This window comes from Cebus imitator, unplaced genomic scaffold (assembly GCF_001604975.1).
Source record: "Cebus imitator isolate Cc_AM_T3 unplaced genomic scaffold, Cebus_imitator-1.0 Scaffold30, whole genome shotgun sequence".
In the NCBI taxonomy this organism is placed as follows: Eukaryota; Metazoa; Chordata; class Mammalia; order Primates; family Cebidae; genus Cebus; species Cebus imitator.
Window position 1 is genome coordinate 6,768,692 of NW_016107345.1, and position 14,421 is coordinate 6,783,112.

General features: G+C 32.4%; 1 protein-coding gene across 2 annotated transcripts in view; it reads right to left on the bottom strand.

Annotated features, from left to right (window-relative positions):
• Positions 1 to 1,004: 1,004 nt before the first annotated feature.
• The window catches only part of PLOD2 (procollagen-lysine,2-oxoglutarate 5-dioxygenase 2), an 87,032-nt gene continuing 73,615 nt past the window's right edge, over positions 1,005 to 14,421 (bottom strand). The window contains exons 12-20 of one of the 2 annotated variants that reach the window (XM_017523777.2): positions 13,878 to 14,003; positions 10,919 to 11,060; positions 9,658 to 9,720; positions 8,273 to 8,386; positions 4,821 to 4,886; positions 4,111 to 4,215; positions 2,845 to 2,991; positions 2,610 to 2,735; positions 1,005 to 2,438 (exon numbers count right to left, since the gene is read on the bottom strand). In XM_017523777.2, coding sequence (XP_017379266.1) covers positions 2,283 to 2,438; positions 2,610 to 2,735; positions 2,845 to 2,991; positions 4,111 to 4,215; positions 4,821 to 4,886; positions 8,273 to 8,386; positions 9,658 to 9,720; positions 10,919 to 11,060; positions 13,878 to 14,003 — 1,045 coding nt within the window. In that variant the 3' untranslated portion in view covers positions 1,005 to 2,282. The remainder of the gene's footprint in view (positions 2,439 to 2,609; positions 2,736 to 2,844; positions 2,992 to 4,110; positions 4,216 to 4,820; positions 4,887 to 8,272; positions 8,387 to 9,657; positions 9,721 to 10,918; positions 11,061 to 13,877; positions 14,004 to 14,421) is intronic. The other variant, XM_017523778.2, reaches the window with a different exon arrangement.

Below are 14,421 nucleotides of genomic sequence, written 5' to 3' on the forward strand. Positions count from 1 at the left end.
TTAAATGCTATTAGAAAGATTTAAGGCTTATAAAATTCACAAATCCCTAGCTTGTTTACTTACCTTCCCAATCATTCTAATTTCTGTTATCAAAATAATTCGGTTATGTAGTAATTCACACTTCTAAAGCATTTCTACATGTACAGTTTTCTCGTCTCATTATTTCTTAGTGTACTTCTCTCTCATTTAATCCAAAACTCATATTAAAATTTTTTATATATTTCTCTATTTTTCTTCCCAACGGCTTTTTCTTAATAATTATTCTTAAATAATGCTGTAGCTTGGTACTCAAAAAGACCACAGAAAAAAGCTGCCTGGATCCCATTTCTGAAAACATGGCAAGAGACTGAAATAGTTATGCTAGGTAACCACCCATAGATACCAAGATGGAAAATAACTAGTACCTGAGAGATGTCTTTGAACTGTACCACAAGGGATATTAAGCTGGCTTGCACTGGTAGGAATTGACTTACTTTTATAACCAGAGGCTGTTCTGATGAGTTGGCATCTACCAGTACTACATATTTTGAAAAACATTCCTGATGTATAGTAATATAATTCCAAATCATTACTAAAATGTCTCCTCAACCTAGTCGACTGATAGTAGAAATTTTCTTTGGGTACTAAGTGTCCCCAAAGAAGTAGACAGGGGTAGAACCCAACTTTCTTATCTTTTTAAGTCCATCTGCCAGTGACTATAATGTTTTCTTCATCACCATATCCTTGGTGCCCTGGCCCATAATATAGACTCAAAAAATATTAATGAACAAATACACTCATATTGAATAAAGTTTGACTTCTATTTTCTCACTTGTAAAATGAGTTAGATCAAATTCCTAGTCAGGCTAAAATTGAAGATTCTGTAATTCAATTTATAATTCAATAATTTGATAGATCCTTAAATCTACTAAGCCAAATGAAAAATCATAGGCTTCTTTCTTTCAGACTATTCCATCATACATTCACTTCTGAAGATAAACACCAATAGTAAAGAGAACAACAACACCTTCTAAAATTATTTTATTTTTCATAATTTTCTAACACATAGTGTTAGAAAATGAATTTTGGCACCATGATTAAGAACTTCTTTTCAAGTTTAACCTTTACATTAAAAACAGTAGCTAAAATAAGGATATTTCAACCTTAGAGAAATGATAAAACATCAAGACAACAAATATTTTTGTTGGGGAATTTTTTTATAAGTGGGATAGAGGGAAGTTAACATAGACACTAAGAATAAAATGGAAATTATGCCAGGAAAAGAAAAAAAGCGAATAACCTTCCCCCCAAAAAAGAATAAGGAGAGAGACAAAGGGCAAGAGGGAAGAAGCAAGGCTCAACGACTTTATTTTCCTGATATAAAATTCAAGTACTTAAAAGTTTTTTTTTTTAAATTATAAATGCACTACTCATCTCAATGAAACTTTTCTTTTTCCTCACTATTTTCTAGAACTTTCTAAAAAAGGGAAACAAAGGAAAAAAAAAAAAAGCCTGTTTTGACTTAAGGACACTTGTTGATCTTAAGTTGACACTTGATAATACTTTAAGACATGGAGAGGTTTTCCTAAATCTAATACCTACTTAATATAATCCACTTTGGAAGATTCATCTGGAGAAACACAGATTTTGATTTTTAATACAAATGTAAAATATTCTGCTTTAAAATCTAAGCAAAAATGTTTTCAACTGTATATGCTCCTCAGTTGTATTTTGTACTAATTGTCTTAAGGAAAACATTGTATAATTGTTGTGTGTTCCTGTAATAACTACTGTAAATAAGACCTGCACAGGTATTCAAAGTACTTAATTGCATACAAATACAGGTAGAAGCTGATTTTCAAGGTTTTAAAACATGGTAATTTTCATTTATATCCATTTCGTCTATATTTCCTCTAATTTTGATAAAAAATCTTCCCATGCTTTCTTTTAAATAAGAAAATATAATTAGTCTTGTCATTTGTACCTAAATAGTTTATCATCTTGAAACAAATATTCATAAAATTGTCATTATTCTCAGAGGCAAAAAAGCTTAGAAATAAATACTTTCTTTTACTGTTTTTTTCTTTTGTTTCTTCTTCAACCTGTGTTTTAAGGCTCAGAGCAGATATTAAGAAATATCAAACATTTTTTATAAAAAGTTTTTCAAATGTTTTGCCCAAAGTGAAGCTGTTCTGTTGAAGTTATTTAAATATTCCTCTCATCTTCTCAGACACAACTTCAAAGACGTGTTCATGTCAGTCATTCATCCAAAAGAAATTTAAATTCAATGAAAAGTAAATAACTTAGGGGTCTATAAATGATACTGCAATGTATCTTGTTCCATTTTTAACAGGAAGTCCTTCATGCAAATGTGTGAGTCTCCCAGGATGCATGAAGCTCCAGCCTTTTCGTGGTGATTCAATAGAGCAATTGTACCTTAGAAATTTGCAACCACCTCCCTAAAAAGGTTTAAATGAAGAAATATATCAGCTTATTATATTTAACCAGTGGCAAAATTCAAATTATGTCATTTGAGCAAAATTTTAAAAAGAAACTAAGCTTATGGCAAAGCCCTTTTCATAATTATATATTTCTTTTGAAAAATCTAAAAACACAAGAGTCATAATTACCTGAAAGTCTTCTCCAACATTATTAAGTGCAATGTTTATGGTAAATGTAGAAGCATCATGATGAGGGCGAAGAGAACGCTGTCTTTCAGGGGAATATTTTACTACAAAATTCAGTAGTGCAAATCCCTGAAAAAGGAAAGTAAGCCAGTGGATTTGCTCATTAATAAAAACATTAAAAATAGTATCTGTGTAAAAATTGGTAGGAAATAGGCTGGAGAGGTGGGAGGATAACTACCTTCGTATAATAGCCTGCAAAGACCTTCAATGTAACTGGTGCAATGAACTCCCGGATAAAATGAAGCCATACATTCTCCAGATCAACTTGCTTCATGTGGATATCATCAGTTGGGACATTTTCATAACCACCAGATATACGGCTATCCTAGAAACAACACAAATGACATTGTAAGATATAGTTCGTGTGCAATTCCCATTTATATTACAGTATATTTTTCAACCACAGATCATAATAGACAATAAAAATAACAGTTGTTCCAATATGGTATACCATCTGGTTTAACTGTAAAACTATCAAAATAACTTAGGTACAGCTTTGCCAATGATACAACGATGAAACTAATGTAAGGTCAGTAGACTCCTTTCCTGCTTCGTAAATGTATATGGAAGTTCAACTATAAAGTAAATAAAACTTCCTAAGCCCACAAATCCCCTCTAAAACATGAATGTTTTTTACAGTGACCCTTTGGGCAGTCTTAGCTACTTGATGAGCATACATTCAGCGTATCTGCTTTCTGTATTAGCAGATACTGAAAACAAGCTTTCTCTGCCATTCCTTACTTCTATTTGTAACACTCAAAATCTCTGAAAGATTGCTTTTCATTATTTCACCACCTACTGACTTCAAGTTCTTCCTTATACTTTAAGTTTCCCTCTCCCTCATCAGCTCATTACCTGGGGGACATAATTGTGCAGAGGCAGTAATATTCCAGAGTATTCTGCTAAAATGGCATGTCGGTTCTTAGAGGAAAAGAAACACATGGAACCACTGACAGTAGTATTTCCTGCCAAGTCTTTGACATTGAATGCAAATGCAAAACTGAATTACACCGAAGACACTCAGATCCCTCTTTCCTATTTTACACACAAAAACACAGTTTTGACAGCCAGATAAAGTCTGCCTTAGAATTTTCAATCTCACTGTGAAAATGCAAGGAATAAAAAACGGCCTTGGAAAGAGCCATATCACTCTGCAAAGACATATATTACCTAACAATCTCCAGCTTGAGGACACTGACCTGTAGGGAACATCCAGTGTAATTACAAGCATAAATGAGAAAACCGCCCAGACTGATGAAATGACTTAAGTGTTAAACAACTGGTTAGTGGCAGAAGTAGAATGAAATCAGAGCCTTGGCTTGCCAATTTATTTAGGTCTAGAACTCAGAGACGTATGAGAAAAAGTATACAACCCCTCCAAATTATCTGAATATCTACTAACCCCCACACTCATTGTAGTTCTTAGTGTGAAATTACAACTTACATGATGTTTTCCTCCAGACCATTTGCCGTAATGCTCCATTTCTTCTACCAATTCATCACAGGCTTTTTCGGAAAATATGGGGAACCAAAAGACATCTGGACAGGGCTATAAAATATGCATCATCATTAGAAGACATAATAACTTCTGTGTCTTAATGGTCTAAATAGCTATTTTAATATGTGTAAAATAAAAAATCCTAAATGGCTAGGGAACAGTTTTCTGTCATGATTTGACAATATTTTTTTTTCTTGTGGTACATAAATAATGGTGCACCTCAGAATTGATGACATCTTACATTCTCAAAAATTAGGTATTAGCAATAGTTTTAAACACTAACCTAAAAGAGAATTCATTTTTTGAAGTTGTCTCTTTGAAAAGACTCTTTCAGAAAGACAGCCCAGATACTTCCAAAGAAAAGCTTTCACTGAAAGAGTTCTATATGAAAGATCTGTGAATGGTTCCTATTTTTAGTGGTTTGAGAAAGCTATGAATAACACTTAGGAGCATGCTTAAAATGCTAATTTCTATGTTCTACATTTTACAACTGCATGTTCCTTAAGGCTATTTAATCAGTAATTGAGTCATACAAATTTTACCTAAAAGATAGTTTCTCCACTTTCACATCTTCTGTGAAAGTAGTATTGCATTAATAGTATTCTGGAAAATAACAGCAAAATTTTCTATGCTTTGTAATCATTATTAATACAAACCTGTTCAACTATATTTTCAGTGAAAATCTTTGAATAATCACGGTTTATATACTTTTCCTTCCAGTCCTATATAAAAAGAAGTACATATTAAAACAAATACCTTTATAAATACTTTACTGAAAAGTATAAAGCATATGCATTTTAGAAATTATTCAACCTATAAGTGATTATGTGTGGTGGACAAAATAGTAATTTTCAGAAACCACAGTATATAGTTTAATTTTTGCCTGATTCTGAGTATGCTTATGTCATTCTATGATGTACAAAATTTTTATTTATGAAATGTTGTGCCTCAGGATTATAAAACTTAAGTAATCTTACAGTGAATAGATTTACACATTTTACAGGTGCTCCTTGTCTTGCAATGGAGTTATGTCCCAATGAACCCGTGGGAGGCTGAAATCACTCAATACCCTGATAAATAAATCCATCATAAATTTGAAAATTCCTATGTCAAGTCACCATAAGTTGAGGACCATCAGTATTTTAATATATATACACAGAGTAGGTAAAAAAAATGTGTGTTTAAAAGTAAAAGACAAGGAGCAAAATCCTACCAACAAATATGTAAAAATGAATTAGTGAATTAATTAACTAGGGTCTGTCTTATATGTCTCTAGTAAATTATTCTTACTTTTTTTGATTTTTAAATGAAATTTTTAAATATCTGCCTTCACTTCAGTTATTAATATTTATCAAGGAATAATCATGAGTTTACTAGCACTTTCACTTCTTTCAGTTACTAAAATTAAGGGATAAGACTCTATGTTGAAAAATGGTTCCCCTTCATTCTAATTCATGAATTTGATCCTTTCTGACCAATCTCTGGCATAAAAGCCATATACAAAAATACCATGACATTTTTTTCAATAAAAGCTAAATAATTACTTTATTGGTTCAATTTCTGTATTTAAATATGGATATTTATTAAAATATGAATATATCAAGATAGTGATATAAGTATCCAAAAAGATCTCCTTAGATTTAGAATATTTCTAGCAATTATTAATCTTTCTCTTTACAAAGTGCAAATATAGAAAGCCAGCAGGGAGGAAGTGAGACACAGGCTCAAAATAATCCCAATTGAAAGATGTTTAGAAAGTTATTTGCCAAAAAAAAAAAATTATATGCCTTAAATACATATTTTGAGGCTAGATTTTAGAGGGACTGAGTATTTATGTCATTATTTATGCCATTATTAGTTTTGCATCTATTTATATGTAACTCAAACATTTTTGATGTGGAGGAAACAAAGGTATCTTCATAATTTTAACAAATTTGATGTTTACATAGTATATATGGATCAGATTTCTGTATAATCTCATTATTCCCTCTAATGAGTTTTCTGATTCTAAAATATGGGAGGAAACTGAATAATCATCAATAAGAAATAATTTTTACCTATAGTCTTTTATCTTGTGTATCAATACTGATTTTTCTTTAAGTAAAAAAAAAAAATCCCCTAAAATTTTATCTTAGGGCATTAGTATTAACATTTCATTTTGGATCACCTTTCAAATCACTGAGCAAACTGTGACTTTATTAATTTCTTAGAAATTCTGATAATCATAAGCCTTTTTCTATGGGGTTTCCCTCATGAGGCACATGAATCAGGCTAATTTAACAGAGAACAAAGAAAGCCATGGAAAGAAAAGCCATTCCTACTCAGTTCTGATGTTTTCATTGCTTACTTTCCAAAGACTTGAATTCTTACAGAAATATCTACAATTTAGAATATAATTTAGGACATCTTAACCAGGAACCTACTGTCACACAAGAAATCAAAAAATCCTAATGGTGAAGTGAAATATGGAATTCTACCCTCACAACTAAAAAACACCTCTTCTCAACTTTACTTCTGTGAAAGATGAAGACATGTGGCTAAAACAGAACAAAAATACTTCTAAAATAACAAAATGTCAAAAGATATTCTTTTCCTATTCAGAATATTCAGACTACTACATTTACTGTCCCCAGATCTCAACTATTCCTTCATAATAAAGGACAACTCTGATCGGGTGGATTGAGTCTGCAATTTAAAACTTTTACTATTGGCAAGGGGAAAATCATTACAGCGGTATTACAGATTTGATTGTTGAAGAGAGTATTTTCCCTTGAATAAATGTGCCACTTGGCTAACAGAAAAGATGTCCCTGTAAAACACAAAAGGAGCTAATTACTGTATGATTCAAATCTGTTAAAAAGAAGAACAAGAAAACAGATTTTAAAAGGAAATCGTTTCTTCAAGTTAAGACTCTCTTCATATGCTGAATAAGCTTTCTTCTGAAATGCTCTCTAGCTATCTTTGATGTACATTCATTCACAAAGCTGCCAAAAAATGATTTTAAAAATGTATTTTCTTAAACAAAAAATAAAACTATTATGAGTTATTTGTAAACATGTTTCTAAAATTATGATTAAAATTGGATGGTACTTTTGAATACACAAAACAAAAATATTAGAATATTGGGAAAGAACAAATTGATAATTATCTTCCCCAAACCTAATAACTGTCTTAATAAGAAAAACAGTTATTGGTCAAGTTTGGATCTACTCTATAGATCATAAAATATAATAATTATGTCATTTTCATTTTTTTCTTTTTATTTACTTTTTAAAAAATTATTTCAGCCTTTTGATTCAGGGACTATATGTGCAGGTTTGTTACAAGTGCATATTGCATGATGCTAAGGTTTAGAGTATGACCGATCCTATCACCAAGGTAGTGAGCATAGTACCTATTAGTCGATTTTTCAACCCTTGTGCTCCTCCCTTCCTCACTCCTCTAGTCCCCATTGTCTACTGTTCCTATATTTATGTCAATAAGTACCCAATGTTTCGCTCCCACTCATAAGTGAGAATATGCATTAATTCACTTAGGGTAATGGCCTCCAGCTCCATCCATGTTGTTGAAAATGATATAATATCGTTCATTTTTATGGTTGTATAGTATTCTATGGTGTATATGTACCACATTTTCTTTATCCAATACACCATTAATGAACACCTAGTTTGAGTCCATGTTTTTGCTACTGTGAATAATGCTGCAATGTACAGATACAGGGGCATGTGTCTTATTGGTCAAATGACTTATTTTCTTTTGGATATATACCCACTAATGGAACTGCTGGGTCAAATGGTAGCTCTGTTTTAAGATCTTTGGGAAATCTTCAAACTGCTTTCCAAATTGCTAAACTTATTTACATTCAGACCAAGAATGTATAAGCATTCCATTTTCTCCATAGCTTCACCCATATCTGTTGTTTTTTGACTTTTTAATAGTAGCCACTCTGACTGGTGTGAAACAGTATCTCATTGTGGTTTTGATATGCATTTCACATTGTGTCATTTTTTAAAAGCCCCTAACTACATTTCATATTATTACCCAACTGATTTACAACCACTTAGAGTCATAGAAAAATAATAAATAAAGTTGAGTATGAAATACATACCACAGGATTTTCAAAAATCTGCCAGAGGTCATTGTTATAATGAGAAGTATTGTAATTAGCAGTAGATAATAGCCTTCCAAATTCATGTCTATTAGAAATGTACATAAACACACCCTATATGCCAGAAAATAACAGTATTAATCATAGAGGTAGGAACAAAAGTAAATTTAATCATAGGAAAACACAAGATATTTCATTTTTATATTTCATTTATGAACATGCATTTTTAGTATTCATATAAAATGTGCATGTTTTAAAATAAGAAACTCAAACTTTGATCATTAATTCAGACACCACACAAAACTAGTAGATAAAACTGACACTCAACTGAAAAAAAGAATGGGCCGGGCGCGGTGGCTCAAGCCTGTAATCCCAGCACTTTGGGAGGCCGAGGCGGGTGGATCACGAGGTCAAGAGATCGAGACCATCCTGGTCAACATGGTGAAACCCCGTCTCTACTAAAACTACAAAACATTAGCTGGGCATGGTGGCGCGTGCCTGTAATCCCAGCTACTCAGGAGGCTGAGGCAGGAGAATTGCCTGAACCCAGGAGGTGGAGGTTGCGGTGAGCCGAGATCGCGCCATTGCACTCCAGCCTGGGTAACAAGAGTGAAATTCCGTCTCAAAAAAAAAAAAAAAAGAATGGACTGTTTTTGTCCCTTTCTCATTGATCCTAGATGAAGACATCAGGGAAAAAATTCCTTTTGAAAGCAGAAATATTTTTGAGACACAAGTGCAATGAATTATACCTCTTTTGGATTCTTTCCCTTTCAGAGAAAGCATCACATTTTTAAACAAGAATTCACTGCCAGTCATATTTCACCAGTCTGTTTCATTCCTTTCTTTTTCCAATGTTTAAAGACTAACACAAATGAGTCATGCATTAAAAAGGTAGATTTTAAAAAAACAGTCTCATATTCTTGCCCCAAACCAGACAAATGTGGAAAACACCATAAGGTAAGGTTGTTTCTTTTTGGACCTGTTTTAATGGTAAAAGAGTTAGTGATTAATAACTCAATGAAGTGCACCTAAACCTTACTGTAATCAAATCCTATTTTATACCTACTTCTATCCTCTTTCTCCCTTTAAAAAAGAAATAAAAACCTAAAAAAAGAATGAAAGGGACTTAAGTTTAACTTTCTCACCTGTCGACCATAAAATATAAATCAGCCCAAAGAACCAAGAGTTGACTGTCACACAAGACCCATGCCCAAGTCACATAACACACACACACACACACACACACACACACATAAACAGATGACTAACTGATGAATACCAACATTTTACCAAGCTAAATGCAAATAAGGCTCTTAAAGAAACTTTACTGCTAGGCAACAGACTATATCAAATATTAAATAAACAAAAATAAATAAAAATAACACCTTTGGGGGGCTGAGCATTTGGAATGTTTCCGGAGTAGGGGAGTCTTTTTCCCTTTGTAAAGTCTAAAATGAAGAGAAGCATTGGGTAAGTTGACCTGTACACCTGCTCTCTCAGGTATTCTTTGGTAAATAAAAATAATAGCAGCTGTTGATCAAAAGCTAACATTCTGAAATGTCCTTCACAGACAACATGCAGAACTAGCAAAGCTTATAGCACACACAAAGAAACATCTCCAGCTCTTTCAGCCCTTTCTTTTCTTTTCTTTTTGGGTGTGGGGGGTGGGGGTCAAACAAAGTCTAAGCTCATTCCGTAGCAGAACTTTCATTAGACACATAAGACAAAGGAAAAAATGAGTAAGAGAGGCCATTCCATGATGCGCTGTCAAGTCAAATTAGCCAAACATGAGCACAAAAAATACAATCACAAGTACTGAGGATATTCAATAATAACAATGCACATAGGTTTGTAGAGAAAACAAACATATTCAAACAACACATGCTTTGTTAAACTGAGAAAAAAAATACTTGCCAACTTTTCTGATTTTTCTTGAAATCACAATTGCTTGTATAAATTTGGAAATCAAAAATAAAATACCCTATCATTTCTAAAACCAAAAATCATATAAATATGTTCTAAAACATATTTATACATTTTGAAAAAATATTTTCTAGTCATTTTAAGTTTTATAATGAAAGTATTTGTAGTACAGCAATGTATCATTAATATTTTATTTAGAGTAAATATACTACATATCTTAACCCTTCTACCAGTTTGGTAGTAAGAATCATGCTTTTTTAGAATGTGAAGTTAATAATAATTCTTAAAAGTTCATCCAGTTAGAGAAAATATGGACATTAATTTTAGAACAAAAACTGTCTTAAATGTGGAATTATTTCATCAAACCTTATCTAATTAATTTTAATTAGGTCAAATTTTCACTACAGAATTTCAAACTAAAGTAAAGATGTATTCTTAAAAGAGCAAAGTTGATTTGTAACAAATTCATCTTAATTACAGAAATCCAACTCTGTTGCCTATGAATTAGCCTGAGCACAAAAACTAACATTTTTCATACCACTTCTACAAGTAAATGTTAAATTATCTCCAAAATTGCTCCCAAATTTTCAACATAGAACCAAAAAAATTGGCTAGTACTTACAAATTAGCAAGAAAAAGGGCATCAAAACACAGTGACATACCAACTGGTAAAGCAAGCCATCTTATAAGAACATTCAAACAAGCCATCATTGCATATCTTACCATTTCTCTAGCATTTCGACAAAGAGCCATATCAGGATCCAGTTTATCACGAACAAAATAGTTCCTTTCATTCATCTCTGATCGGAGTGTCTTTCCTTTAATTAAGTACACATTAGCCATGTATGGGACATTCCATACTCCTCTGAAAGTAAAGAGAAGACATTCTTTTTTTTTTTCCCATTTATTTATTTTATTGCATTTTAGGTTTTGGTGTACATGTGAAGAACATGCAAAATTGCTGCATAGGTACACACGTGGCAGTGTGATTTGCTGCCTTCCTCCCCATCACCTACATCTGGCATTTCTCCCCTTGCTATCTCTCCCCAGCTCCCCACCCCCCACTGTCCCTCCCCTATTTCCCCCCAACTGACCCCAGTGTGTAGTGCTCCCCTCCCTGTGTCCATGTGTTCTCATTGCTCAACACCCGCCTATGAGTGAGAACATGTGGTGTTTGATCTTCTGCTCTTCTGTCAGTTTGCTGAGAAAGATGGTTTCCAGGCATTTTTAAAATAAAGGTTTTGTGTTTAGACTTTGTACACATAAACAAACATTTGTGAATATACAAACATATTGAATGATATTTGCCCTATATATGTGATTACATTGCATACACTATAGCTAATGAGATTTAGGAGACAAACTACTGTCCCTTTGGATACATTTCAATTTTGGTTTGGTATCTGATTGGCATTTTTATTACAACTAATTCAGATATGACAGTTGTTATAGACTATTATATTCTGTTGTACAGAAGTTCTTTTTACTTAACATTAAAGAATTTGATAGCATGAATCATAACATACAACCAGTACTGCACTACACCCAGCTCATACTGGTTCCCTAGAGTTAACTTTTAATGCCAAGTCCATGTTCAGTAATTACACACTGGAAACTTGAAATCAGCTATGGTAGAAGGACTTACACCAAACAAATGGACAAGCACTTTAAATCCGGGAATCTTCCACCTTCAAAAGCCAGTTGTTACACATTTACCAGCATACCACTGAATATAGCCTAAAATCCTCCAAAATTGTTTTATCTTACCATTTATTAAGCCATCGTAAATATTATACAGAAAACTGAAAATGTGAAGAAATACAGCTGGGAGTATATGAATGTTGGGAGGCTCTTTTGTAATTCATTCTTTCCCACATCTATAGTCTTACTCTGAACAAGACTCCATAAAAACTTCAAGAGAAGTTTTGCCTATAAGGCTGTGCCTTGCTTTCAGAGAACATTAAGGCAAGATCTTAACCAAGGAAATATAGTTAGATATTAAAAGAAATATGATATTGTCTTACTAGACCAGCCTCAAAGAGAAATGCCTTAAGGAGTACAGCAGTCCCCACCTTATGTGAGGGTGATACATTCCATGACCCCAGTGGATGACTGAAAGCAGATAGTACCAAACCCTACACATACAGGACTATGTTTTTTTCTACACAAACATACTTATAATAAAGTTTAATTTATAAATTAAGTACAGTAAGACTAACAACAATAATAGCACAACTATAACAATATACTATAATAAAAATCATATGAATGTTTACACTTTCTCTATCTCAACATACATTCTTATTTTCAAACCACAGTTGACTTAAAACCATGGAAAGTAAAACCACAGATAAGGGGAACTGCTGTATACAATGTGTCAGCTAAATTCAGAAATTAATATCTGGGGAATTATTCAGTGTTTCAAGTTATACACACACACACCTACACACACACACACACACACAAACACAAACACACAAAACGTTGCTCCTTCATGTAGCTTTTGGACATGAAGAGCATGCCGTATCAAAAGCTTCTACCATATTTTTTTCCTTACACTTTAGACGACAATGATAGGAGGTTGGACAGAAAAACACCAATGCCTAAAGCAACCTGAAACATGAATCTTCCATTCTACTTCCAGAAACTTTCATTTTGGATGTGCCCAAAGATACTATCAGGTATACTGTCTACACAACTCACACAGAGTCAATACAACTGCATTGAAACAACAGAATATGATCTTACTAGTGTCTTCTCATCTACCATACATTTTAATTACAGCTAACAAAAACCTTTACTGTATTTACATAATTCAAATTTAAGTTTTCTACACCACTTACTATTTTCACAACCAACATATCTTTTTACCAAACTCAACTGTTTGAAAAGAAATATGTGCCTTTTTTTCCCTAAATTTAAGAGCCCATTCTTTTAGTACTGAGAGAGTGTATTTCCTCTTTTTAATCAGGCTGACATGTTTGAGAACTAAGGCAAAGCACATAATGTCTTAGTTACTCTGGTCCATCATATGTATGAAAAATGAATGACATTCTTCACCAATATTACTTTAGCAAAACTATTTCAATTGTAATTAGTTTTAAAAATATCAACCATTGTCTCTGAAATAAATATAAATCATATAGTTTTCAGCAAATATATTCCTTTCAATCTCTAGAAATGAAAAGCTAATATTAGTGAAGAAACTCATATTTAAAGCAGAATAATAGCTATTTCACACAAAAAACTCATGCAATCAGGAATACTGGAATCTTCTGGCTGTCAGTGTTATTGTTGACTTAATTATAAATTTTAAAACCTATCAAAATAACCCTTAATTATAGTCATTAAAAAGTTAGTAAACAAAATCCCCTTTCCAAACTTTTAACTCAGGAGTATTACTCTTCTATCAACCACAATGTGAGTATGGTAACCACATATAATCTCTTAGTATTCCCCAAAGCAATGAGCTTGTTCCATTGAGGACCTGGGACTTTAAAAACATTTTTTAAAAATGTGAGTTTATATTGGTATTTCAGGATTCCAAGTGGTCTCAGGTTCTCAAATTCCCATTAACTACAAAGAAAAGAGACGAATACAAAAAAAAATTCAAGTAATATTAACAAGACTACATTTTTAGATTATGGTATTTTATATTAAAATATTAAATCAAGTAACTTACACTCTATTTCCTTGAACAATGTCCACATAATCTTCAGATCGTGCATAGTATCCATCAGGACTCAACGCTCCCCAGAAATTGGACCATAGCTTTCCATGACGAGTTACAAGAGGAGCAATGATCTTTCTAAAGAGAGAAAGTGAAAGAGAAAAAAACTCATATAATTATTTATTTTTAAACTACCACAGAATTATGTATTTTGGGCTTTGCATGACACATAACACAATAAAGCTCATTTAACATACCTGCAGTTAATAAAAACAGAATAAGGATATTCTTTCCCAACATCTTTGCTTAAATAAGTATATTGCTAATTTTCAATCATATTTCTTAAAAAAGAATAACAAAGAAGGAAAAAGTAATTGAAAATGCCAATGAACATATAAAAATGACTTTCAAAAATGCCTTACTTACACCCAAAAGAGGGAAAGTACTTTATTTATTTAATTATATTTAATTATATTTAAATTTAAGTATTTCAGAACCTATATTAAATGAAACCAAATATTTTCATTGTCACTGGGCAAACAACAGCCCCTGGTGC